This window comes from Cebidichthys violaceus, unplaced genomic scaffold (genome assembly GCF_023349555.1).
Source record: "Cebidichthys violaceus isolate CVI_PGR_0920_01 unplaced genomic scaffold, fCebVio1.0.p SCAF_14, whole genome shotgun sequence".
Classification (NCBI taxonomy): Eukaryota; Metazoa; Chordata; class Actinopteri; order Perciformes; family Stichaeidae; genus Cebidichthys; species Cebidichthys violaceus.
The window spans coordinates 1,787,956-1,814,012 of NW_027176307.1; the positions used below are offsets into that span (position 1 = coordinate 1,787,956).

At 40.6% G+C, this 26,057-nt stretch overlaps 1 protein-coding gene across 1 annotated transcript in view; it reads right to left on the reverse strand.

The window, feature by feature from the left end:
* syne2a (spectrin repeat containing, nuclear envelope 2a) overlaps positions 1-26,057 on the reverse strand; it is an 89,737-nt gene that overhangs the window by 24,332 nt on the left and 39,348 nt on the right. Inside the window, exons 51-88 of the mRNA XM_068708452.1 lie at positions 25,345-25,500; positions 24,979-25,220; positions 22,815-24,852; positions 22,360-22,694; positions 22,133-22,277; positions 21,153-21,353; positions 20,602-20,861; positions 20,368-20,518; positions 19,715-19,861; positions 19,487-19,618; positions 18,677-18,859; positions 18,358-18,495; positions 17,600-17,785; positions 15,795-15,917; positions 15,042-15,224; positions 14,597-14,710; positions 13,145-13,246; positions 12,472-12,549; positions 11,757-12,215; positions 11,377-11,480; positions 11,143-11,284; positions 10,001-10,108; positions 9,572-9,703; positions 9,212-9,412; positions 8,392-8,484; positions 7,826-8,011; positions 7,383-7,553; positions 7,093-7,224; positions 5,782-5,981; positions 4,884-5,007; positions 4,304-4,486; positions 3,585-3,734; positions 2,834-3,010; positions 2,243-2,398; positions 1,996-2,151; positions 1,500-1,664; positions 1,117-1,250; positions 734-917 (exon numbers count right to left, since the gene is read on the reverse strand). Coding sequence (XP_068564553.1) covers positions 734-917; positions 1,117-1,250; positions 1,500-1,664; positions 1,996-2,151; positions 2,243-2,398; positions 2,834-3,010; positions 3,585-3,734; positions 4,304-4,486; positions 4,884-5,007; positions 5,782-5,981; positions 7,093-7,224; positions 7,383-7,553; positions 7,826-8,011; positions 8,392-8,484; positions 9,212-9,412; positions 9,572-9,703; positions 10,001-10,108; positions 11,143-11,284; positions 11,377-11,480; positions 11,757-12,215; positions 12,472-12,549; positions 13,145-13,246; positions 14,597-14,710; positions 15,042-15,224; positions 15,795-15,917; positions 17,600-17,785; positions 18,358-18,495; positions 18,677-18,859; positions 19,487-19,618; positions 19,715-19,861; positions 20,368-20,518; positions 20,602-20,861; positions 21,153-21,353; positions 22,133-22,277; positions 22,360-22,694; positions 22,815-24,852; positions 24,979-25,220; positions 25,345-25,500 — 8,271 coding nt within the window. The remainder of the gene's footprint in view (positions 1-733; positions 918-1,116; positions 1,251-1,499; positions 1,665-1,995; positions 2,152-2,242; positions 2,399-2,833; positions 3,011-3,584; positions 3,735-4,303; positions 4,487-4,883; positions 5,008-5,781; positions 5,982-7,092; positions 7,225-7,382; positions 7,554-7,825; positions 8,012-8,391; positions 8,485-9,211; positions 9,413-9,571; positions 9,704-10,000; positions 10,109-11,142; positions 11,285-11,376; positions 11,481-11,756; positions 12,216-12,471; positions 12,550-13,144; positions 13,247-14,596; positions 14,711-15,041; positions 15,225-15,794; positions 15,918-17,599; positions 17,786-18,357; positions 18,496-18,676; positions 18,860-19,486; positions 19,619-19,714; positions 19,862-20,367; positions 20,519-20,601; positions 20,862-21,152; positions 21,354-22,132; positions 22,278-22,359; positions 22,695-22,814; positions 24,853-24,978; positions 25,221-25,344; positions 25,501-26,057) is intronic.

Consider the following 26,057-nt stretch of genomic DNA (forward strand, 5'->3'; position numbering starts at 1 on the left):
TCAGTTCTAAGAAAAACTATATGAAAAACAAGTAGTCTGATAAGCGCGTTATCGAACTAGTTCTGTCTGCTCTCAGTGACTTTAAACAATGCCAGAAATCAATTCAACTAATTAAAATATACGGTTTGTGAGCCCTAAATAAACAAGTCATTGTCTCCGACATGAATGTACAAAGATTAGATCATCAGAGGTATACATTATTACTTTTCAGGAGAAGTTAGCGTGTATTTATTTGATCTTATGCACCACCAACTTATACAAAGTTTTGCATTATGTTTCTTTACGAGTATGCACAAAGGCGTTAATGCTCAACACGCTGCTTGTTGTAACCGCCATAAACCAACCTCAACAAGGCCGGGAAGAATTGTAATTAACTGTTAACTTATATCTCATATTTCTTGCCTTTATACAAAGCTCATACATACTGTACATACTGTAAAATGTCTCACTCAGTACGTATCTCAACATATTGTTCTTTCCTGAACAGAAATGTTTTGTACATATGTCATGTACTAATATAAAGAAATGATTGCCAACCAATACAGCAGACTTAAATATCAAAATTGTTTTTGGACTCAAAAGTCAAAAGTCGGTCGAGGCTCTAATCTTCCATAGTGCAAGACAGTACTGTAGCAGTACATCAGGGATAAGGGAGCCAAACAATTCAAATCAACAATCCCTGGGTTTCATTGTACACCGTTACACTTGACAACAGCTTCAAACTCACCTCCACTGAGTGAACCGCGGCTTGTGTTTCCTGCAGATGTGGAGATCTCGACAGCTCCTCCCACTGATGCCACAGGGTTTGCATGTTAAGAGAGCATCGATCAGACAGCCGAGTGTACTCCCGCCAGAGAGAAGTTGTCTCTCCAGTCCTCATGTGCTCATTCTTTAACTCCTGCACCACGTCCTTCCACCTGAACACAATAAATGAATACTCTATAATGAGAATGTGCTTTCAGAAAGGCTACAATTATCTGATTGAGCCGTGGGACAGGATTTTATTGACATTTTCAAAATGGAAGTGTGCACTGTCAATACGTTTTTCACTAGACAGAGATTTTCAGATATTTCTCGATCCACTGATTTCTGTTCTGGTAATTTCAGGCCACTGACCGTTTTCGCTCTCCACTCATTTGATCGTCCAGTGCCTGTGCTGTTCCATGATGAAGAGTCTTCACAATACTCTGATAGGATTTGTCCACGGACGCCCACAGCTTTTCTCCTTTTATGGCCTTCTCCTGGAGTTGCTGTGCACAGAATTCACCTTTTGTATTTTCACTTCAGCACTTACTTCTCCGAAACCTAAAGTATAGTGACTGGGGTCTTGACGTCCAGGAACGCCCACACATTTACTAAATCTGTCAAAACTGGATGGAAGGGCTTTTAAGGGCATTCAGTTACAACTGGCTGTGTCAAACTAACAAAAAAAACATGTTTTTTTTCTTCCTGCAGCTGTAAAGTCTTTATGTGATATGATAGTCAGGACTTCTGCTCACCTCAAGGAGGTCCATGTGTCCTTCTGCCTGCTTCAGTGAGACCAGAGGCTGATGCTGAAGAGCACAGTGCACCCTGGTGGTGTGCATAGAAACCTCCTTCAGATCGCTCTCAAAACAACTCCACTCCTCCACATTGTGCTGTAGAGCTGGTCGCAGAGCTTCCATCTGTAATTTACCACGAAGGAAGACAAGAAGAAAAAAGAAGACATTAAAACACTGTAGATTATTATTACTTGCTAACCCTTGCACATTTCACATATGTCATTTGAGCCATTGTTCGTACAAAAATAATGAATAGTGTAGCTTTAATTTTATGTTATATAAATGAGTGTATATGCTATACAAGCATGAAGCAACAGATCCTATAATTTACAAGAGACAAGTAAAAAAAATCAAGGACGATCAGAAAAGGCATCTTAAATATGTTGGCCAATAACTATTTCACTTTCTTCTGGCACTAATATGTCTCTGATTGCCATAACAGATTTATTTTTACCTGTTGACTAAGATCCACGCAAGCGAGACAAACACTCTCTGTCCGAACAGAGAAGGCGATATCACAAGGGTGATCCTCTTCCTTTTCAACACGCACTCTTGTGGGTTTCAACTCCTGCAAAGCTGCAGACACCTCCTTCACCCTGCTCACAACAGCCTAAAAGGAAAACAGGAGCAGTCCCAAGATCAGAGGGCAGCAGCAGGAGAGATGGATCAAATATACACCTGCTTACATCCCGTTACTGTACCTCCAACTCCAGCAGAGCCTCACGAGCCAGAGTTTGACTGGTGGGCTGTTTCCACTGCTTCAACTGCTTTTTCTGCTGTTCTATCCAGCTGTGAAGATGCTGTAAACGCCTCTCTCTGTCTGCACAAGTGTAATGCATCTCTTCAGCTTCACGGGTCTGAGGGGATAAAGCCAAACAGTGGTCAATTCAGGTGTAGAAATCAAAGTCTTAAATAAAAAAAAAAATACTTTTCTGTTTAGTCTTGAAGAGAGACTTTGAAGAGTGACAAAATACAAACTTTTTCCATTAAAGTTGGCATAATTTGAGTTATGTCTCTGGTTTGACTGATGGGTTTCAGTTTATAATATAAACCATTAGCCAAATAGTTGAGCTTTTAATGACAAGAAACCCAACTTTGTATTCTTTGAATTGGTTGTATGGAAACATGCACCCAGATCAAGATCTGAGCCACCCAACTGTACTGCTATTTGAACACTGCATACAAATATTATTAGAACAGAAAATAAAAGAGAAGGTCACAGTTGCATCATATCATTTCAGATTCTACAGGTCCACTGGTTTTTACTGTAAATCATTAGCTGAAGAACAGACCTGGCTCTCCAGCTCTCTCTGGAGATGCAGCCACTGCAGTCTAAAGGCTCCAAGTTTCTCTGCAAACGTTGTACGTTCTGAGCGGAGAGTCCGGACGTCCAGTCCCACCGGCTGAGGCCCAGACTGACACAGGAAATCAAGAAGGAGCAGCCCATTGACCATGCCTGTCTTTAGCTCCTGAGGAAGCACATTACATAGAAAGAAATCAATACTATGCATATAAATAAAACCAGAAGAGGTTGCTATTTAAAAATAAATAAATCAGTATGCTTCAACTTTCTCAGATATTGTGGAGGTTCCTCTGCTGTGCAACTGAATTTGTGTCTGACCAGAAACATATTTCTAACATAATATATGTATTTCATTCATTTCGTTAGTGTTCTTTAGCATTGTAAATCATTAGTAGTGCTTTTATTGGATTAATAAATATTGGATTTTTTCTTTGTCTTTGCCTTTCAAAGTAAATATGTATTTTCATTCTGATTCTGTATTTTATTCTGTCAATGTTTTACAAGTTATCCCCAAAGAAAAGAGAGCTTCAGCTTTAATTTATGTTTCATTGTACAGAAACTCTTGTTGACATAACGGCAATGCAGAAAGGAAGGGGGTGTTGGAACACAGTAGTGTATTTTCAGGATGAACACGTGTCATTTTGAGATGCTTATTCACCAAATGTGAATCATTCAAAATGAAACACTCTTAAAAAAATGCACAAAATAAAATTCAAAGTGGACTCTGGAGGTATAAGTACCTGGTAGTGTTGCAGGATTTCAGTGATCTGAGCAGCATCTTTGGCCTTGATGAGCGTTTCTTTCTCCTGCTTCAGCCGAGCCTCAAGCTTCTTCAGCCAGTCCTCCAGGTCAGACAGCAGCTTCACCGGTGGCCACGCTGCCAGCAGCCGCTAATGGACAGCAGACAACAGAGAGGAAAGAGATTTCAACTTTACATTAACTTCAGTCATCCAATAAAACACAATTTGATTTCAATCTGACTTTTATGTCAGATTTAATGTCAGATTGAAATTGATGTCATTGTTTGGTAGATAAGATTGTTTCATTCTCTCCTGTGGGTATTGCCAAAAATGTAAGACATCAAAGTTAATCTTAGAAAAGACTGGTGGAATATTTATCATATTGCAGAACTATCTGGTTTCATTCACTGGTGTTAAATAGGGTTAACACTCCCCTTCACTGGATGGGATTCCTCAATGCCTAATTATTTTTGAAAACCAACAGCATTTCCATGGAATCTAGACTAGAACACTTTAATGGAGGTAGTAATATTTAAAGTTTATAGGACATTTGATGCAATAAAGACTGGAGGTCACCCTGACCATTGCATCATTTATTTAAGGTAATATATTCATATACCACAGTATCACTATTAATCTTTCAGTTACGGTGCAACTACCTTATATTTGAAACCTCCTGTTTCTTCAGCTCAGGTGACAACTCTTTGTATGTACTGTACCTGCTGCAGGCGGTCTTGTATCGTGGACAGGTCAGAGGTCAGCTGGGTCCAGCTGCCCTCCAGCTGGGCGAGCTGAGCTCTCAGCCCAGGACAATCGGCTTCCCTCAGGTGGAGCAGCTTAGTGGCTTCCCTGGATGCAGACGCCCTCTGGACTGACATGGCTTCAATCTCCATGGAGAAGTCCTGGAGGATGAGAACACAACCAGTGTCACAAATCATGCTTATCATGTTTGAATTATTTATTTTAAACTGCTGGCAGAGTTCATAACCTGTGCATTCTTAGGTGGATCGATTTGGGTTTTTTTGTCATTTAGAAGACAGTTTATATTTCCTCTGCTTTTGGCATTGGTATAGCTATCTGGGTCTCAATACTATAGAACCATCCTTAAAATTGTGTGTGTGTGTGTGTTTTTTAACCACTTTCCAATGTTTCACTTGTAGATTGATGCTGCTTTAAGGAATTAATCACCAAATGGACTGAGAAAACATGTTTTTTTTCCATAGGCGAGAAAGGTCGTAGTGGACAATAGTTGTTCTGTTTATTTTTTAGAAACGTGATGAGTAGGCAAGACAAACATACCAGCAGCTTAATCAGATTGTTGTAAATGCACTCCTGGTTTGCGTCGGCCAGCTTTGACCAAATCTTCTGGTGTTTGTTGGCACCAACCAGCCATTCACTGACCGAGGCAAAGTCTGTCTGGAATCTGTGGGGAGGATGAGAAAAACAGATAGCTCATCCAGTGGGGCGGAACATGACTGCTCCTTAACAAAGAGTGAGTTAAGGACTTGGGCATGGATCCAATACTGCTTAACAAGAATGTAGACATTTTTCAAGTGGCACATTTCGGGTGGAAACTAAGTCTGTGTCCCACTCAAATTCTTTGACTAAATCCAAGAGAACATCCTCAGAAATAGCTAAAACCTTATGCAGTAATATCCTCAGGAAGCTGTATTAAGCCTGTAGATAGGAACTCATATCTTTTCAGGTTTCACACTATGAGGGATTTAAGGTTGCTCTTTTTTAAATCACTGCAGCGGAATTTGACTCAAAATGCAATCAAAGCCTCTCAATAATACTCTCCACTGCAGCCTCCATCATTCTCTACAGAGAAATAAGCAACCAATGTATTAGATTATTTAGAATTAAATTCTGACTGGACCTCTATTTATGCAGCTATTACAAATCACATAAGGTTTCATGATCATACTAGACCTGTAAAAAGATGGCTTATTTTAACAAAGGTACAAATCAATACAAGACTCAGTACATCTTCACATGGCAAACCCTAAACAAACAAGATATCTAGTATAGAGTATCTATGAATAAACTAACTGACGTGGTTAGAATACAAATCGTCAAACTGCTCAGACTGCTTGGTCTACATTGATAGATCATAAAGTCCTTTACTGTAAAGATGCCAATAATCTGATTTTTATTCTTGTAACTTAAATTGGATGTTGGTATTTTTGAGTCCCACCTGTCCTGGCTGTCCTGGATGTCTCTGCAGCGTCGACTCTCCTGCTCGGTCCGTCTGTAGGCGGCGAGCCATCGCAGCTCCAGAGCGCCTCCTGCGTGGCCAACTCTGGCAGCAAACTCTGGATCTGTCTGCAGCACCTTCCCCTGATCCAGGAGCAGTCCTAAAGCAGCTCTGCTGTCATCCAGCTGGACCAGTGTTTGCTGAGTGAAAAGGAGAACCAACAGTGCTTATGATGAGTTTACATCAAACTCTGTCAGACTCTCTTGACAAGCCAAGACCACATTAACAGTTGAAGAAACAGCATGGACCGACTGGTGTAGAGAAAACGGTGCTTGAGAGCATCAGTTTGGGAAATGTAAAATAACATAAAAACAGCAGAGGTTAACAAAAAGGAGAAAAAAAAGACGGAGGGAATAAGAAACATGAACACAGGAAAAACAAACCAACTAAACTATCACCACAATATCATTGATTCATGCCACTCCAACTAACTCCAGCCACGGCTATGGCATCAGCTGTTTTTGTCTCCCTACGCATGTCTTTATCCCATCCAATCTGACGATGCCATTTGAAAAACTATGAATACAATATCAGTTGCTGGATTTTGGTAAGGACATATCCGTACTGTCTTTACCAATGTCCATGTCCTTGTCTGGAGGTGACAGAGAAATGAAACATTCTTAAAGAAGTGAATTCATGACTGGGCCAATCTGAGAAGGCTGAACCCAAATACCCATCAGTATCAGGTCCTCACCTTGGCCTTCATTACGTAAAGGTAGTATACACACAATTATTATTTTCATTCTTTGCAGGAAGAAAAATCCACATTTGTTCATCCTAAAACTGGTTATTGGCCATGTTGGTATTTGATGTTTGGTTCTTTTAATTGAAGTGAATAACTGGCCAATGACTCAATTTTGTTGCAGTTGAGTAACATATTTTTCAGGGGCAATTTCTCAAACATCAATAATTAACCTCAAATGTGTCTCTCAAATACCAAAAAATGTTCAGGAACTTTTCTCACACAAATGTTTAAAATAAGCTCATCATGGCTCAAGGAGAGACATCAACACATAAGATACCATATCATGTTGATTTAAAAAAAAAAAAAAAAAGTATAACTATCGAAAAAAGTTTCCTCTCTTGCCCTCACTCAGCTCTCCCAACACCTTCCGATGAAATTAACCATATATACAGTAGTTCATGTTGTCTAGAGGCTGTTTGAGGCATGAGGGGAAATGTTGGAAATCAGTAACAGAAGTCTGATGAGACAGCAAAAAAAATTCAATCTGTTTGTGTGACAGGGTTTACCTGGCAGGCAGCTTGTCGGTGCTGAGCTAACATCACGTTGTCTCCCTCTGGTTCCCCGCTGCTGATGAAGGCTTCAAAATCATCCAACAGCCCGCCAAGTCGACCAAAATTATCCTCCCAGCGGGTCCACTCCTACAGCAGGTCCAACCATAAACCCACACATTCGTTTTAACATTTGAACACCAAATACAAGATTTTCAACAGTTTTCCAAGTATTCTACATGAAACAAAAAAATCAGATTTTTTTATGTATGAATTCATATGGCCCTCAGCAAATGTGTACTACAAACCTGGATCCTCCTTTGAGAAGCCACTTTCTGTTCCAGAGCCTGTTGCTGCAAAGCTTTGGCTCTGATTTCCAGCTGTACCCGCTCATCCTCTTGACACTCGAGTGCTTCTGGCTCACGTTGGAACAGATGCTGCACAAATGCCAACTGAGACCTGAGGACCCGCAGGAGCTTCTGGATCACCAAGAAACCAGATTTATGACAGCAGTGAAGTGAAATAATTGCACAGTAGACCTGATATGAATGAAGACAGGACAGTGAAAACAGACAGTGACTGTGACTGAGGTCTGCATATTGTTGGGTGAAGTCTAATCATCAGTTGTTTTAGTACTGGGCGTCTCTTTGAAAACCATCAAGAGGCTTCTACACACTCTTGGGATAGTGCCTAGTTTGAATCAAGTCTTTGCTTGCTTGTTGAAGAACTTGCTGAAAGCGCAGTGAGTTACCTTGTGTCTGCAGAGAACGGCTTGAAGTTGGCTGCAGTTATGAACATGGCTCATCTGCCCTTCTGTTATGCATTCTTCACCCAGTTCCAAGAGGCGAGTTATCCCCTGAAGTAAGGACCGGGAAGCTTGCTGTAGCTTGGCTTTTACCCCTGGACTCTCTTTCCGATGTCGGCCCAGCACACACTGCTGAGAGATACGGAAAAGCATAAAGTTGAAGGAAAATACTATTGACTTTTGAAACTCTCTTTTGAATCTCTCCTACTTTGACATGAATCTGTAATTAGGGCTGGTATAATGCTGTTTTTTCAGCCAAAGCAATATTTTACTGGGTATAATTAGGTAGTTTTTCTCTATTTTCTTAGGAAATTATGGCACCCACATTAGGTCAATTTAAATGTGTCTTTTTCCATGTGTAATTAAAAGCAGAAATAATAATGTATATTGTTGTTATGAGACTTAATTAGAATGTTTCAGACAGGTATTTACGGGGCATGTTATAGTAGTGTACATATAGAAAGGCAAACATGCATAAAAACACACAAAGAAAGCTGCAAAGCACTGGTTACCTCCAAACTGGGAGCATTCTTAATGCTGGGGAACATCTCACTTAGCCCCAGTTCAAACTCGTCCAAGTTAAACAGCTGGTTGGAGGCATGCTCCTGTGTGACAAAAAGTAGTGTTGTTTCACAACAGTGGTGGAAAAAGTATTCATCATTTGCCAGATAAAAGTACCAATATGACAATGTAATAAAATGTATCTATTCAACATTTTCTCTAAATAAAAGTAAAGAAATAATATCACCAAAATGTACTTAAAGTATCAAAAACAAAAGTAGTCAATGTACAGCAGAATTGCTTCTGTCAGTTTATATTATTATTTATTATTATTGGATTAGTATTAATGATGCATTGTTGTCTCAGCAGCATTTTAAATGCTGTTTCTGGTTGTGAGGGAGAACATTTAATGACTCTCTATATTCTTGTGACTCTCGATATTGTTTATTCTATAACAATGCATCATATTTCATAAACAGATGTTAATGAAATATGATGTATGTTTTCTGTGTAAAATTTGAATCTGCAGTAAAAACTACACAATTTCCCTCTGAAATGTAGTGACGTATAAGTGTGAATTAGCAAAAAATGGAAATATAAAGTACAGTGCCACAAAATTGTATTTAAGTATTTGTAGTTATAAAACTCTTTACTCCTGGTTCAGACAATGTACACATACACATAATTAGAAATAGATGGCATCCAAATGATTGCATTGCCTATTAGAATTACAATTAAATACATTACAGCCATTACTGCCCCCTGCTGGGGCAAATTACATAATATATTAATAGAATTTATCAAATTCTGGGAATGATTAGTATTTTAAACCTGATGTTGGTATGTGTGTCCCAGATGTTCAATGAGCTGGTTGTGGGATGAGGTGGAGACCAGCTGGACCATCTGTAAACAATCCTGAAGGGAAGTCAAACAGCGGAGAGCTTCTGGTTTTTCCCTCAAAAGAGCAGGTTTGGTCCCTGACTCCACTTTACTCAACATCTCACGCAGAGTCACCAGCTCAGTTGATACACACTACGCAGAAACACAAAAACAGAGCTTTTAGAAGCAGAGGTGGAAAAAAATCTGTCCTTTTTTGTTGTTGTAGTATTTACATACTACAAAGACACCTTCATGTGCAGTTGTGTTGGTTGTACTACATGTGTGTGCTTGAGAAGCTTTATGGTCGGTCACCTCCTGCTGTAGCAGCCTCAGCTGGGGGTCGTCTTCACCAGGAGTTAACAGGAGGTCGGTCAAAGCATCCAGACAGAGGAGGACCTTCCGTGCAGCCTCATACAACTCCTCATTTACACCTGGAGAGCTCACCTGGGAAATGATCAAACGCATGGTGATCACCATCACTACACTGTTATGATGTAACAATTTAGATCTTCTAAATATGGTTAGGGTCAAGTATAAGAAAACACATCTAAATAGCTTCATATATTTGCAGTTAAAGAGTCTTACCATCAGAGCATTTCTTTAAAATACCTTGTTAAGCCACACAGATCCATGTTAGCTGATCATTTGTGGGACAATTTATCAAAACACGGTGCAAGACTCAATCTCTGCGTCTACAAACAAGTCATTTTGATTATGTATGTTTGTATGCTCGTATTTAACCTCATCCACCATGGTACGTACTATTTGTCTCATCATGGAGATGGACTCATGTGTCCGCTGGAGAACAGCAGAAGCAGACCCGGTTGATATCAGCTCCCTTTCTGGGTCCTAAACAAAAACAGGAATATTTGGTTTAAGTTTCACAGTGAGCGGAGGAAAAAAGAAAGGAGGCATGGAGGGAATAATTGGACAGGATGCAAGGAGTTAAAACCAAGGAGGACCTTCATTTTAAGTGCTGTAGTCTAAAGCTTCAACGATTCATTCATAACATTGACATTCAAATTCTTAATCAACATTTGAATGCTGCACAGCATTTTGCATTCTGTTAAAACCTGGTATTTATGCACTACACTAATAATATTAGTATTATACTATTTGTGTAATTAAATTCTAGTGGTGGCTGCGTAGGACTGACTCCGACTTGTGTGATTAAGCGATGTAAAATAAGAAATGTCAAAATGTATTGAAAAAAGATAGATGTAATAATTTCCAAAGTTCACAGAATGTTTTTTTATTTAATGAAATACTCTGCTTCAATTTATATTTGTTGAAGGTGTTAAGCCTTTCAAAAACAACATTCTCACTGCACTCAAAAAGCACACAAAGAGAGGCGCGTACTGAAGAGTTATGTTCATTAAAGAAAAATGATTTAATACATTTCATTAAATCTGATGAATCAATTTATTTTCGGATTTTCTCTTTTTTTCTAGGGTGAAAACGTCCTAATATATGACGACAGACATTCAAAGCTTCATTTGAGAACCTCAACAGAAGCTTTGAAAAAACAATCCCATACGGTATAGCCCTGATCATTTCCCTTCAATTCCAACCAATGATATTGTACACTTTGCAAGGTTCTTGAAATTGGTCCCTCTCATTATACAATACAATATATAAGACTAGGAGCTTTATAACTCTTAAAAGTCAAAGGAGTGTCAGCACAGAGGACACAATCTCCTCCTCCTCCTCATCCTTTACTACAGTATCTGCTTTAACAACTGGTGCCCTGGAAACAGATGTGATTGTGGCATACGCCTCTTCTATCTATTGTGGTCCCATCTCATCTGCATCACGTATCCTCCTTAAAAAGATCCTCCTAAAATCTGAAACAATCTTTTTCTTAATCTTCTGTATGTTTTTACCTTTTCATGGGTCCCTCCATCCTCTGAGCCGATTTGATGCTCCTCCTTCATTTTTTTCAAAGTGGTCAGTTTCTGGGAGATCTGGGTATTGAGTCGACTCCACCTTAGCTGCTCCTTGTCATCTTCCTCTTGAGCAGCCAAGCTAGGGAACAAAGGGAACACACAGCATGCCTGAGTCTAGGGTCTCCTATGTGAGTTGTAAAACATCAACTCCAATGACTGACACTCGGTTACCTGATCGGCTCCTCAGACTCCTTAGCTTGATGAGATTCTACCAGCAAATCACTATGATGACTGGTGCTGACTTCTCCCTGCTCCTTCAGCACATTAAGAGGATCCTGGACATTGAAGAGAATCAAGAGATAATGAAAACAGAAAAATTCTTTGCAATTTTCTTTCCATTTCTATTGTGTATTATTTGAATGTCACTTTTAGGAAACATTACATTCAGGGTTATAATCAGTGTTGACTCATCACTACACATGTAAACAATTTATCATCCTCCTCATTTCAAAGCTCAATGCCACTGACATATTCATACTCTACATTTTGAAAAAAGTTGAACATTGTAGGAAAAGTTGGAAAATGATTTTAAAGGGCGTCTCTTTTCTTACCAGATCTTGGTGTGGAGCTGTAGATGAAGACAGATGTTCATCTTCTTCCTCTATAAACCCATCAGATCCTCTTGTGGCAGTAAATGGAGTTTTAGGTCTTGCAGGAATCCGTCTTGTGTCTTCCACTGCAGCTGCTGTCTGCAGGGACTTTGCATGAGGGTCGGTGACGAGAGTTTCGTGTTTTGGTGATCCATGTGAGTCCAGTTTGGCAGCGCCAGCAGTAAACTCGTCTTCAACTGCTCGACTGGCTGCAGCGATGAGTGGCTCAATTGTCACAGTTTCATGACTCAATGTTTTGCCAACTGTGGAATCCATTTTTATCAATCCAGTTTCAACATCTTCTGACTCAGACTCTGTTGTATGAAGCCTAGGGTTCTCAGACAAAAGCCCGGTGGTTTCAGCACTATTAGAGCTCGTCTTCACTTCAGAGGAAGACAAACCAGCCACACTCTCCAGTGCCTGAATGACAATGAAGCTTGATTAAGATTTTACAGAAAATCACCAGTCTCTGTAATTGTCAGTGAATAAAGACAAGGGCGGACTAATCTTTAGATTTAAAAAAAAACATTGTTACTGCCATATTAATTTAGTAAGTGTGTACTTATTCAGATAATAACAAAGAGTTTTTGAAAACACATCAATAAAAATCAAAATGATAAATGACCAAAGTGCTCATCAAACAAGTCCAGCCTCTGAAACAAAAAATTGTATTTACCTTAACTTCTGATAGTAGATTCATTTCTGCAATGTCCTCAATTTGCACATCTGAAGCGCTGAGTGTTTCCTCTGGGTCCTAACACATGAACCGTATCAATATACAAATGCAAATGGATTCCATGTACACACAGACATACATGCCATTTTCAGTGTGTGTGTGTGTGTGTGTGTGTGCGTGCGTGTGCGTGCGTGCGTGCGTGCGTGCGTGCGTGTGTGTGTGCGTGCAAGAAGAGACAGGTTTCTGAGGAGCACCATATTTCAAGCAGCTGCTTCTGACAGCGTCATAGTGCATTCATCGGGTAACAGGACAGCCTGCCGGACACAGCTTCAAATAAACATGCACAAGTCTGCTAAAATCCCCCACACCACAGGAAAGAGAGGCGGTATGAAAGCTGGATATTATTAAGTGAATCAAAACACAAATAAAGAGGGAAATATAAGAGAAAAATGAGCCCAAGAAATGTTTAGTTTCATTCCAAAACACATAGAATTAGCACTGTGTGTATTTTTGAAATTCCTTGCCAAGTCTCAAATGTATCTATTATTGAAGATTTGATAAGTCAAATCTAGTGATTTTTAATAATAAAGTGTGACATTTTGAAATGAAACCTAAACTCAAGGAGGTACCCAGAAACATGCTCTCCTGGGCTTCAATTATATTTTAGATTTACCTCTGGAATACTGCTAGTTAGTGTGTCAGAGGACGACGAGTGACAACTCCTGTTTTCCTCATCCTCCTCTTCCTCTGAATTAGACAACTCAAAAGCCTCCTGCTTTTAGTGACGAGGGTGAATGATATGATGAAAAAGTATGATTAAAAAAGGAAATGGACCAATAGGTTTTCTTTCCAATGATGAATGAATATCATCTGATATAAAACTTTTGTGTTGCTTTTCAGGGTGCATACCTGCACGACTCCATTAGCAGTCATACACTCATTTTTGCTCTCTCATCTTTTCATTTTATAAGGTACGTGACAAAAATACATATTTTCCATTTACCTGTAGTGCTTTCTATCAATCTAGATTGATTTGGTGTGAGGTGACTAGTTGTGGAGACATCTGCCGAATAGTCTACAGGGTCAGACATCTATCTATCAAATTATCTTTTATTTGCCATTTTAAAAATAAAATGTTTTCCATATCTGTTGATTTTTTTTTTAATTGCACTTAAAATGTAAGTGCAAAAAGCATGCTCTGTAAAAGGAAGGTTTTCTGTTTTACTACGTTGTCTGTACGAAATGTGCTGTATAAATAAAGATTATTATTATTATCATGGCTGTCTGCCTTCTCTTGAATATAATGGAACCAGGAATCATAACCCGGTTACTCAACATAATACACAGACCTTGGTGTGAGCAATTTAATGCAGGAACTATGGTTGAAAGAAAATAGTTCCTACGTAATAGCGCTGTAGGTAAAAGGACAAATATGAATTTTGCAAATAAAAATAAAAACTTGACTAATAGACTCTGATGAAAGGATGCAAGTTAATTTAGTGAACACTTTAATTAACAGGATTGTTCATTTTTTGGGAAAGTTTCAAAATAAACAAATCAATAAATGACTTATCTTCTCACACCCAGGACGTTTTTAAATTGCTAATGCGGTCTCAAAGTGATCTGAATGTGATTCCACAGACATCCAAAAGCTGTGCTGCTGAGCTAGACTGACTCCAGGGGATTGTTATGTATAGCCTGCATAATATACAATATGCAGTTTGCCACTCATTGGCTATGTACAGTTAGACAATAATGGCATAATTCCCCAAAAAACAAACTAATAAGGGATTTTAGTTGAGCCTGCCCAGTAGAATGGGTGTCGGGACTGTACCAGGCAGCATCAATCAATTTCAGATGACAGAGGGGAATAATCAAAGTCACCAGGCCTGACTTCCTTGAAGAATTCACAAATCTGACTTGAAATATACCAGAGGGAATCCTTGACTTGGTAACTGTCGCTTTTATTTCCCAATTAAAAAGCGGTGGACAGCCGCTAATTGTCAGCATAAAACGATTAAAGAGGACATGAATGTAAAACAAATTCAAACGTCACACTAGTGTTATAGTTTTAGCTGGTGTTGATGATGATTCTACCTTATTATGACTGTGATATTTGTATTACCTGGACTGAGCATCTTTGTGGAGATCTGTTGAGCTGATGTACTTCTTCAGGACTATGAGAGACTGCGGTGATGCCAAGATCCTTAAATGTTTCTTTCTCCTCCCTAATCTTGTTCTATGTTAGTGAAAGAGACAAGAGAAACAGAGAGACAATGTGACAAGTGACAAATGTTGATGGAGAAACATAACTTGTTCCACTAACAACGATACAGAACAACCTTGATTTGTTTTGTAAAGAAACATAACATTAAGATACACACTTTTGGCTTTACTTCCGCGTTGCCAACAACACACATCCTTGATTGCTTTATTCATGTTACAGTTCATTGTACAGTTAAAAAAATGCCATCACAGTTTTTTTTTATCTCACCCCCCTGTTCTACAGTAACGGATCAAATCAATTAGTTTGTCTATATGCGCAGTGGCGTTCAGACTTCATGCGGTACCTCCAGCTGCGCTGCTTGTTGGTGGGTGAGTTGTTCCAGCTCCTCGAGCGGCTGCAGGAGCAGTCTGGCTCTGGAGAAGACCAGCAGGCTCTCCTCTGCTCCCTGTGGGAGGTGAAGCTCTCTTTTGCATCTCTCCATCTCCTCCAATGTCCTCCGCATTGACTGCACGTTGGCCAGGATCACCTTAAAGTCGAAAACAGAACAAGCTGATTAAGACAACATCTTTTTGTCAGATAAATAACCAACTGGCAAAAAAAAAAAGTCACTTTTATACTTTATAAGAACAGAAGAAATGTTAGGTGTTGTTGTTCTGTACATCTGGGCTAGATGCCTCCTCTATTATATTTCATTCCAGCTATGCAACTCTTTTATAATGCTGGGGAACTCAAAAAAATAAGGTTTTCACAGGAGGAGTAGGGCTCTGCATGACTAGCAAATTAAAATGCTCATGTGTAAAATCAGTAGTGTTCATGTTTGTTTGAACTACTGCTTTATTTTAGTGGGTATAGGGAGGGAAGTCGTGGGATGTAATGTTATGGATAACAAAGAATCAGACAATAGATCTAGATTTATTAGACATATCTCCAAACAGTTAATGCACAACCTACTTACCATTTACATAAAGATGATTCTTTAAGACAGAGTCATTTCGAACCTTGTTTCCATGGTCTATGTGTGCGGTGCTATTAAAAGAATTCGCAATAAGGAGTATTATAAGTATTACAAGTATTATAAATGCATGCAACGAATCACCTGTCGGTTGTGAAGATGCTCCATCATAGTTATGTGCGAGTCGTCCACGGAGGATAAAATCGCTCTGATCTTCGGGACGTTCTTCTCCATGGTCTTCAGCTCTGCTTCTGTTGCCTCCACTACCTGAAATAATCAAGACGGTTTCACATGCTCCTCCTATATGGAGCTTTCTTCCTATCTCTATTCATTTTAGTGTGGTCTTCAGTTTGAGAGCATGACTCATTGATTTCACTTCTGTAAGGCTTTCCCTCAAAACCATACCTGGGTCCAGGTAGACAATTCTGTCTGACATCAGGCAACTCACAACCCTGCCCTCACTCTCAAATTGCTTGCACTTGAAATACTGCTCAAACTCTATTCTTGCACTCAGATATATTATTGCTTGCACAGATTCCATGCGCTCAAGCTTCAGCCCTTCTCTTAGGATCTGGGCTGCTTCTGTGAGCCCCTGAAACATCTGCTCTGGGATATCTCTTCTGCTCTTAGATTGTTTGTAGTGTTCTTGTTCTTGTGTGTGTCGGGCGGTAACTCTTTGACGTAGATCGCTGTAGTGATGATTTAGTCGTGTAGTTCCCTTACAAGCTTAAACTGAACAAACTCGTGCTGAAAGTGCTCTATTTTCAGACTCAGCTAACGTTAGCTTAATGCACAGTTAGCCGTGGTATGTCTTGTTATTGGTTGTCAGAGCTATTCCTGTTGACTCTTGTGGTAGCATGCTGCTGCGGTCATGGACCACATGCAACAGCAAAGTTATTGACTGACGCCACTCCAGAGCGGCATTAAACCGATCACCATATATCAGTGGCATATGTCAGTGACATATCCGGCGGCTAACTGTGCCACTAACTGTAACTTGCTCCACTGAACGGCACCACTGTTCGTTCCTTTGTAGCACACCAGCAGGAGGCTAGTGTAGCTATTATAGTAAAAGAAAAAAAGTAAGGGCGGCACACTGGGATACAACCGTTAATGACAAAAGTGGTAAAGATATCAATATGTCAGCGGATGTTGATGAACCAGATTAAAGAGTATAACCGCCCATCAGGGACACGGGAATAATGCAAGCGCACCTGCAATGAGGCAGGGCTAAGTGCATTGGTCTACACTACAACTGGCATTCTATTGGTTGGATAATTTAAACAGTGTTATTGCACAGTCTATGATTATTGCACAAATAAAATAAAAAGAGAGCAGATGTTTCTCAGGCACACAGAAGCAGCCTGAGAGTGAGGAGAACGGCTGAAGCTGGAGCACAAGAAATCTGTGCAAGCAACTATATATCTGCTTGCAAGCACACAGTTTGAGCAGAAGCACAGCTAATCCAAGCGCAAACAGAGGCTGTTTAAGTGCGAGGACAGAGTTCTGAGGGAAAGCATCACACAATATGAATATGAAATCAACAATTTGCTGTCAATTTGAAAAACCACCTTCTTGATTAAAGATAGGAAAAAAGCTCCGTCCACCTATAAGAACGTAACTGCCCACAACACTGTCTTGTCGATCAAAGGCAATGCATTTTCAAGATGCTACTGGTTGCATTTCTCTTGAATCTATTTATGGACAAATACATTTTGGAGCCTCTGCCATGCACACCATATAGCCACAATATCCCTGGTTCTGGCCGTGGACTCTCCTGTTTGCGGCCCTTACTACCTTCTACAGATACATGTTTTACTAGCCCTGAATCTCAAGATGTGATCACACTACAGAGGAACATTTGGCCAAATGGTGTTAGAGCTGAGCGGCAGGAACCAATATGTTGGGGTCACTAACAACCTGAAATTCCTCTCTTTAAAAATTCTTACCCCAACAGCCTGCAGGAGCTGCTCCAGCGGCTTTAGGATCTTGCATTGCATTTTCTGGACTTGTTGGTCATTCTGGATCACCCTCTCCTCGTGGGTGCTGGTGTCACACACAGTAGAGATCTCATCCAGCACTGGCCTGAAGTCCTGCAGGGTATGTCTGATCCTCTCAGAGTCGTCCAGGACCAGCTGTCGTCCAGGATTTAAAATTAAATTCATCATTAAGAAGAAACGCGTGGAAATGCTTGTGGATACTAGCATCAATATTGAATCATGTTGTACAGGATGACTGAACGGATATGTGAGTATGAGTTGGAGATAGGAGCAGTTAGAAAGTTAATAAGTGGAAACAGTAAAGAAAAACGTTTTATTTCACTTTAGTGACAACTCCATTATGTTGTCAGATCAGCAATGATATTGCAGCCTGTTTAGCGATTTCTAAAAATGTTGTCCCCATTATTCACGTAGAAACAGAAAAATGGGAAAATAAGGTCCAGGTTGAAAAGTTACCCTTTAAATACGTACATGACTGAATGAACTGTTTCAAGAAATAAACAAAGCATGTGTACAGGGTGTGCAAGAAATGCCACAATGACTGATGTATCATTGAAAACATGTTCTATTAAAACTAATGCACAATACAAAACAGACATATAATATAGGACAAAATATTTATAAGAAATATTTGAGTATTCAGAAAAACATAATGTAGTATCCGAGGTTTTTTTTGGTTTGTTTGCTTGTTACTTGGTATCACTGACCTGCAGGGAGTTTGCGTGGTTCTGGAGGCCTCTGGCTGTTGGGAAGGAGCATGGAGCACTGAGCCATGACTGGGCCTCGTCTAACCAGCAGGTAGCGCCATACAGAATGTCTTCAAACTCCTGAACACAGGCGGGGATCTGACAATAAAAAACACAAGGAAGCAGAATGAGCAGAAGGAAGCCACTTTCCACATTGATGTACATGTGATGTAATGCATTTTCAAGATACACAAGTCAACCCATGGCTCCTGTTCCATGACCTCTCATCACCACTGTTCCTGCATTCAGTACATCGTGAATATAACACAGCACGCCTGACCTTGCTGAGGAAGGCGGTGCGTTGCTCGGTCATCTGCGCTGCGTTTTGGTAAAGCTGCAGTGGTTGGTTGAGTTGGTCCATAAGTAGGTGGGCTTGATCAGGATGCTCCTCTGCAAGATCCTGCACCTCGCTTTCCAGCAGCATCAAGCGGCTGTGCCATGCGTCCAGCTCATCCCACACGTGCTGGAGAACAAAAGGTGTAAAGTATGTAGGGGCATTGAAGCGACAATGTAATCCTGGCTTGTCATCAGCTCTTAGAAAGCAGTGGCTGATTCAGTTGATTTGTTCCCGTTGTCAGAAGTGAGCAGATATGGTTTAGTTGTGTTATACTTTTTACTGGAAAGTGATATTTTAGACACTGATAATCTGCCATTTTGTATTAGTACTCTAGCTTGCTACACTTTGTTTTTTTTCTTATAGCCTGCATACATTTGCACATTAGCTAACATGGCTAGTAAAGGCTAATATTAGTGGCTGGCAGCTGTGAACAAACATCATATTTTTACTTCAAACTCAGTTGTGCTAATTGAAAATATAATAAATATGAAACTCAAAAGTTGTAAAAAAACAAAAAACAAATAAAATATCAAGTGGTATATTTTATCAATTGGTGAAGGGTGTCGGATTTAAAAAATAAATACATTCTGATGAAAACAAACGAGCAAGACACTCAAGTAAAAATACGGAAACAAGTCCTGCATATCAGCAGGTTTATGGATCGTTCACACACACACACACACACACACACACACACACACACACACACACACACACACACACACAGATACACAAGCAAACATTAACTCCCACCTTGAGCACATTTTGAGCTTCATTGACTGTTGGACTTTTTTGCTCCAGTAACACTTTCACTTTCTCCAGACCAGAACCCAACTCTGCCACTTGACTAGCCAGCTTCCGAACTGGGTCACTCTTCTCCATGAGCTGTAGAATGATCACACACACATTGAGAAAAATACAAGAGGTTTTTATAGGTGATAGGTCATGAGACATTAAGGATGGATTCCTGTTTGCAATTACCTTCTCCTCTTCTCTTTGTAGAGACAGCTGAACTTCTTGTAACCGTCTGCTGACACCAGCTGGTATCTCAGGGTACCGGCTCTGCATGCCGTCCACGATACACTTGAGTTTGGCTTTCTGGGAGGACAAAAAATCCTTCCTGAGCTCCTGTCAGTGTAGAAATCCACAAGGATAAAATCAGGACAGGAAATATGAAAGACAGAGAGACTGCAAGACAGGGTCAAAAGTTTAGCTCTAAATTAATTCTTTCCAAATTTATTTAACTTATTTTCTAATTAAAGGTTGAATGTAAGCTTTCAGCAGCGCCTCACAAGTTTAGTCTGCTCTGAGACAGGGTGACTGATTTCTCACATATGAGACAGTTTAGACCGACGTCCACCTGAAAAGACTATTTACATTCTTATTATTGAAGCAAAATATGGTCTGTAGCTGCAACTGAGAACACAATATATATTTCTCACTGACGCTGTGAAGGACTTCTAAGCAGATCCTGACATCAAAAGAAACATATCATTTATTTTATTATTATACCTTAAGACGAGTTTTTGTTCAAGTATAAAATGTCATATGTTTTTCTTTTCTAAATGTCGCTTCAACTGCCTTCTTGCACAATTTTCATGCTTGGACTATTAAACATAAAAAAGGAGCCTGACCGTTTGTTTGCATGGATTTGAACAGGCTTCCAGTGAGGGATGAAGAGTGAGCATGTGTTGCTCCAACTCTGCTATCTCCACTTGTACTTGCTGTCTCTGTTTCTCCTCTGCCTGCACTGCAGCGACCACCAGCAGGTTTCTTTCTCTCAAGCTGTGGAGAAGAGTATCATCTCAGCATCTCTGACATTTATCTGTGAGTAATCACTTTGCACAAGTATATCAAACAAACCCCACCTCCTGACATTCTCTTGGATTTTCACTAGTGTTTTGGCAACGGGTCCAGGGCTGATGGGCTCCTGAGAACTAGATAAGCTCAGGGCGTGCTCCAGTCGATGCTCCAGGGAGGCTAAGACCTGCTGCTCCTGCTCCAGCCAAGCCTGGTGCATCTCAGCCTGAGCCAGAAGCTCCAGCGGTTCCTCTTGAGTGAAGCTCACAGTGGAGGAGTCGGGAACCTCAGACTGAAGACTGGCCAAAAAGCTGCAACACTGCTCCATCTAAAGAGAATTTAATTTAATACTCAATATATCTCTATATTACTTTTTGTCCTCCTTTGTCGACGGTGTGTTATGTTGTGAGAACCCAGTTTTGTCTCAGAAAGCAATAAAAGTCACTTAAGATAGTAAACCTTTCCTAAAAGAAGAACTAACACATCCGTTTCGTAAGCTCACACACATTTGCAAGCCAAACAACAATACTACAGAAAAAACATTATGTTGATTTTGCATTCATTTCTGTCATGTCAAGATGCAAAAGCTGCAAAAGGATTTGTTGTTGGTAAAACTCACACTTGTAGTGATGTCCTTCCATTCCTCTCCTCTCTGTTCAGTGTGGGCCATAAGGAGGCAGACACCACGGCGTAATGATACCCAGCGCCTCCAGAGGGCCCCCAGGTCCCCGTCCTTTCCGACCCCACAGCCCTGCACCGGACATCCAGCTCTCAATTCTTCTAGCTTACCAGCAAGGCTGCGAAGACCTTCCATCAGGAGCTTTATGCAGCGATGAAATGAAGCTCAGATTACACTTTGAATCAAATTAATAAATTCCTTTTTTACAAAATTTCCAGTGCAATCATGTGATGCAATGGTATAGGTGGTACTGCAAAAAGGCAAAAACAAGACTAAAAGTCTACAGCCATGCTAGCGGCTCTTTGAAGCTGTACTTAGACTAGGGGGTGCTTTAATAGGTAAATACTAATGGCAGCACATAACACACCGGAAATGAAAATGCTAACATGACGTTTTTTTTAGAAGGTAATGTTAACCATGCTAACATTTGCTAATTACATTATAAGTATGGCTGATGCTGATGGAAATGTAATTTGTTTTGCTCGTCATGAAAAGTATTGTATTGGGCAATTTGATGTTTTGACTTGATGATGACACCAAATGAAAAGTGAAGGAATCACCAAACTTATTACAATCCATCTTGAGAGTGACATGAACATCAAATCACATCGTAATCCATCCGTTAATTATAGAGACAATTCACTCAAAACCACAAACGTCATGGCGGCACCAAAATCTTTAGCGTTCATCGTCTGAGCACCATGGATCTCTGCATCAAATATAATGGTAATCCAACTAAAAGTTGTTGAGATATTTCACTCATGACCAAAGACCAACAGACATTGCCATTTATAGAGCCATGTCATTAGCATCACTCAAAAGCGGACATTTGAAAATGTTCAAGTAGATCCAATATATGTAGACTATGTATTTTGGAACATCAGCTAATCACCAGCAAATTACTGCAGCATCAAACCTACCGTAGCTCTATTTTGTTGGGCGATACATTTGTCAAACGACGTCACTTGCTCTGTCGCACATTCGGAAAGCTTGGCTTCAAACCCTGAAAGACGCTGACGTATGTCTTCATGGCACTTCCTGTGGCTCTGTTGTCTTACTTCACACCTGTGAGAAACAAGTCTTTTAGGTGTTTTACTAAACAGAGAAACATACAGAAGCACTTCACTGAGGTAAGAACAGCCAGTACCTCTGCAAGGACTCCAGCCTGAGCTGGGCTTGGGCCTCCAGTATGGCTCTTCCCACCAACAACTGACTGAGGATGCTGATGTGCAGCTGCTCAGTCTTTGGGCGAGACAGGCAGGGTTGTTGGGGCACCAGATCCAGAAGGTGGCAGATGTGAGCCTGAAATCCATCTTCAAGAGCTTCTAGAGCCTGCTGAGTCTGTCTTTGTTCCTCAGTACAGTCCAAAAACCCTCCAGGAGCTGATAAGAAGGTGGCTTCAGCATTATGCAGGAAGCCTATTGCTCCCTGAGCAGCCCACTCGTAGTCTTTCAAGGATTCTCTCGCCTGGCATAAACTCTCCTGTTGGATACATGTTACATGATCGAGCACAGTTTAGAGAAAGAACACATGAAAGTATGAATGGCAAAGTTTTTAAAAATGGCGAAAGTAGGCCGGATTAATCCAAACGTTAAAGCTTACCATTCGTAAATGGCACTCTTGCATGGTTGCATCCCTGAGAGAGTACAGTTCCTTGTAGTTCTTCAGGTTGATATTTTCTTTCCGTCCCAGACCTTCCAACACCCGCATCGCAGACTCCATATGTCTCCAAATAATCCAATTCCTTGTTAGTGCAATATCTATGGCTTTTTCATCTGGATTTACTGGTTCCGCTCCCTCCAGCTCCACTCTTGTTCTTTGGAAAAACTTTATTAAGGCAAGACGCTCGGAGGAAAAATGCAGGCCTAGTAGAAGCTTGGCCTCGAGGTTTTTGATGTCATCTGTGACAGAATGCTCCCAGGAGACTAAAGTTTCCACAGTGCGGTGAATCTTCTGCCTCTCCGGGTTTAGCTCAGATGGTTCCAACTCCGGGGCTATGGCCTCCAACTGGTCTGCTACTTCTTGACACTGTGTCTTCACCAAAGGAAGTTCAACCAAGAGTGATTGGCATAGCATGACCCTCTCACCCACGCTGATTGTTTTATCTTTAGCACGCTGGATTTGCTCTTTTGCAATGTCCCTCGATTCCTCCAGTTGTCTCCTCAGGTGCAGATATTTGTCTTGCTCAACGGCACTAATACTAAGAGCTTTGCAGTGGTCTTGCAGTTCCCCAATAGTGGACAGCAGGGAGCTTCGCCTTGCCTCCTGGCCGTGCTTAAGCCCTTGTACTTGACACTGATGTTCCATTAGCATGTGCTTCAAATGTGCAATTGTTGAAAGGGTTTCCTGTGTTGAAGGGAACCTTTGCTGCGCCAAATCAGTGGAAATTTGTTTTAAGCTAGCCTGGATGGTTGATAGCTCCTCATCTGAAGTGGTTACCTCATGAATCAGCTCTTCCAATTCCCAGCTGGATGCTCTCTCATGAGCTAGCAACCCGACTAATTCTGTCCAAAGGCCTGACAGTCTGTTGACAAGGTAGCGGCTCTCTCCTGGACTGGACCTTACAGCTATTTCCCCGCAACTGTCAGCCATTGCATCCACCCGTTTTAGTTGACCCTCTATCTCGACTGCGGCTAATTTGTGACTTTTTAGCTCGCTTTCCAGCGTTCTGACGTCCGCTTTAGAAACATTGTCAACATGAGCGCAGGGTTCTCTTTCAGCATGCGTTTCTGCTAGCCAGGCATCAATGCTAGCAAGCTGGCATAACAGTTCCTCCCTCTCGTGCAGATTTTTCTTCATGGTGTCAAGAACCTGATCCAAGCTGTCAGAAATGGCTTCATACAGGTCTTGTATTGTGTTTAATATTTGATCACTTTCCTCATTTTCCATATCAGAGACTCCAGTTTTCATCTGCTCAACTTCTACTTGCATCTTGGATCTTTTAAACCAAATATCTGTCTGAAATTTCCTCATCTCAACAATCTGAATACGAGCCTCCTCTGGGAAAAGGGCTGACTTTTTGCCAACAGAGATGTGGATTTCTGCCTGCTTGGCCCATATGATCAGGTCTTGTAATTGCTTGTTGATCTTAACTGAAGAAATGCCGCCACAGCTGTATGTGGAAGTGTCAAGCTTGCTCTTGGTGACATTTAGCAAGGACCCAAGTTCCTTAAGACTACGGTTGAGCTCATCCTTTTCTTTCTGTCCCAGAGAGAAATGGACAAGTGCATCTGTCTGGGACTGTAAGTGCAGATAAAGCTGGTTGTACAGTTTTAGGTCGGTGGTCAGGCAAGCAAGTTCTAAAGCGCTTTTGCTGTCATGGCTTTGAAAGTTGGTTTGCCGAATAGCGTCAAGCTTGGCTTTAAGCTGTTCGGCCTCTTTTATCAGAAGAGAGGATTGAGAGGCGGAGCTTGAGGCGTGTTGCAGAGCTCTTTTGATGCCTCCTTCTAAAAGCCTCCATTCCTCCTGGACATCTCCGAGTTGGGCAAGAAGAGCACCTGAACTCTCAGCGTCGCTCAAGTGGACCGAGAATTGGCTACTTAACTGGAGGAGTTCTTCCATCGTGTCTTTTTTCTGTACCATGGTCAGCAGCAGAGCGTGGAGTTTGTCAGCTTGAAGAGCACTGCTTCTCAAAGTACTTCTAAAAAAAAAAAAAAACCACAAGAAAAGAATATGAGTGGTATTGTTTATCAGGTACACAAATGAAGTATATTAGGTTGATGTAAACTAGAGTACAACCTCACTTTTAAATGAAAGAATTACTCACAAGCTCATCTTGTCCTTCTCCGCTGCTACGACCTCCAGGAAAGCTCTGGTGATCTTCATCCGTTTGTGATACCCTTTGACCTGATCCAGCTGTGCTGCTTTGACCTGCACTGTGACAGAGGCATCCAGCAGTGCAGCACTCCACTGTCCTTCAACTCTTTTCAAGGCATCCAGATCACAAATCCTATCACCACTCATGCTTTTCATAGCAGCCACTTGCTCCTGCACAGAGTGCCGGTAGTCCTACAGTGGACAGAACAGACATCAGATCAAATGATTTGCCATTTTTGTACATTTATGTATATTTTACTTCCTTTAGAGAAAAGGTCAGTTCCATAGAAAATGAAGTTCTCAGCCAAGTATATACCTCTGCCTGCTGCAGTTGTTTGGCCATTGCAGTGACATCGAGTTGTGCTGGTTGATAACGACATGCCAGAACTTTTTGGACAGTTCGTACCAATCGAATCTGTGCTTCATCAGGAGAGGACTTCAGGTACCATTTCAAATCAAGGTGTGGTGTCCGCTATGATAACAAACACAATGAATGAAAGAAAAAGCTGTTAAAACACTGTGTTGTACTGGAAACATCAGAAAATATTGAAAAAATGCCTGTTGCAATTTATTACATTTTCATCTTTCTTTGGCTTTTACATGTCGACATGAAATTATAGTATATATATATATATATATATATATATATATATATAATTATCATACTTGGCATAAAAATAAGAGTGAAACTATGTAAGTCACAGGCTGTATACTGAGAGTAGTTAGACCCACTAATGAACCTGCAGGAAATCATTACATCTCAAAGGTCCATCCTGTGTACCTTCCTGTCAGCAGCATCATGGGAATATACACAAACATCAATCACAACGCTGCTGCTCTTATCTGGCCACTGTTGAATGCCATTGGAATTGACTTCCTCCCCTTTTTGGACACTTGACGCTATGCAGTTATGTTTAAAATCTTAAATTATGATTTTCATATCTTTGTCCATTAAACATACTGTGTGCAATTACAGGAAACAGTGTCACAAACAATAAATACCCTCTAGTTAAAAAACAAAAAAAGCAA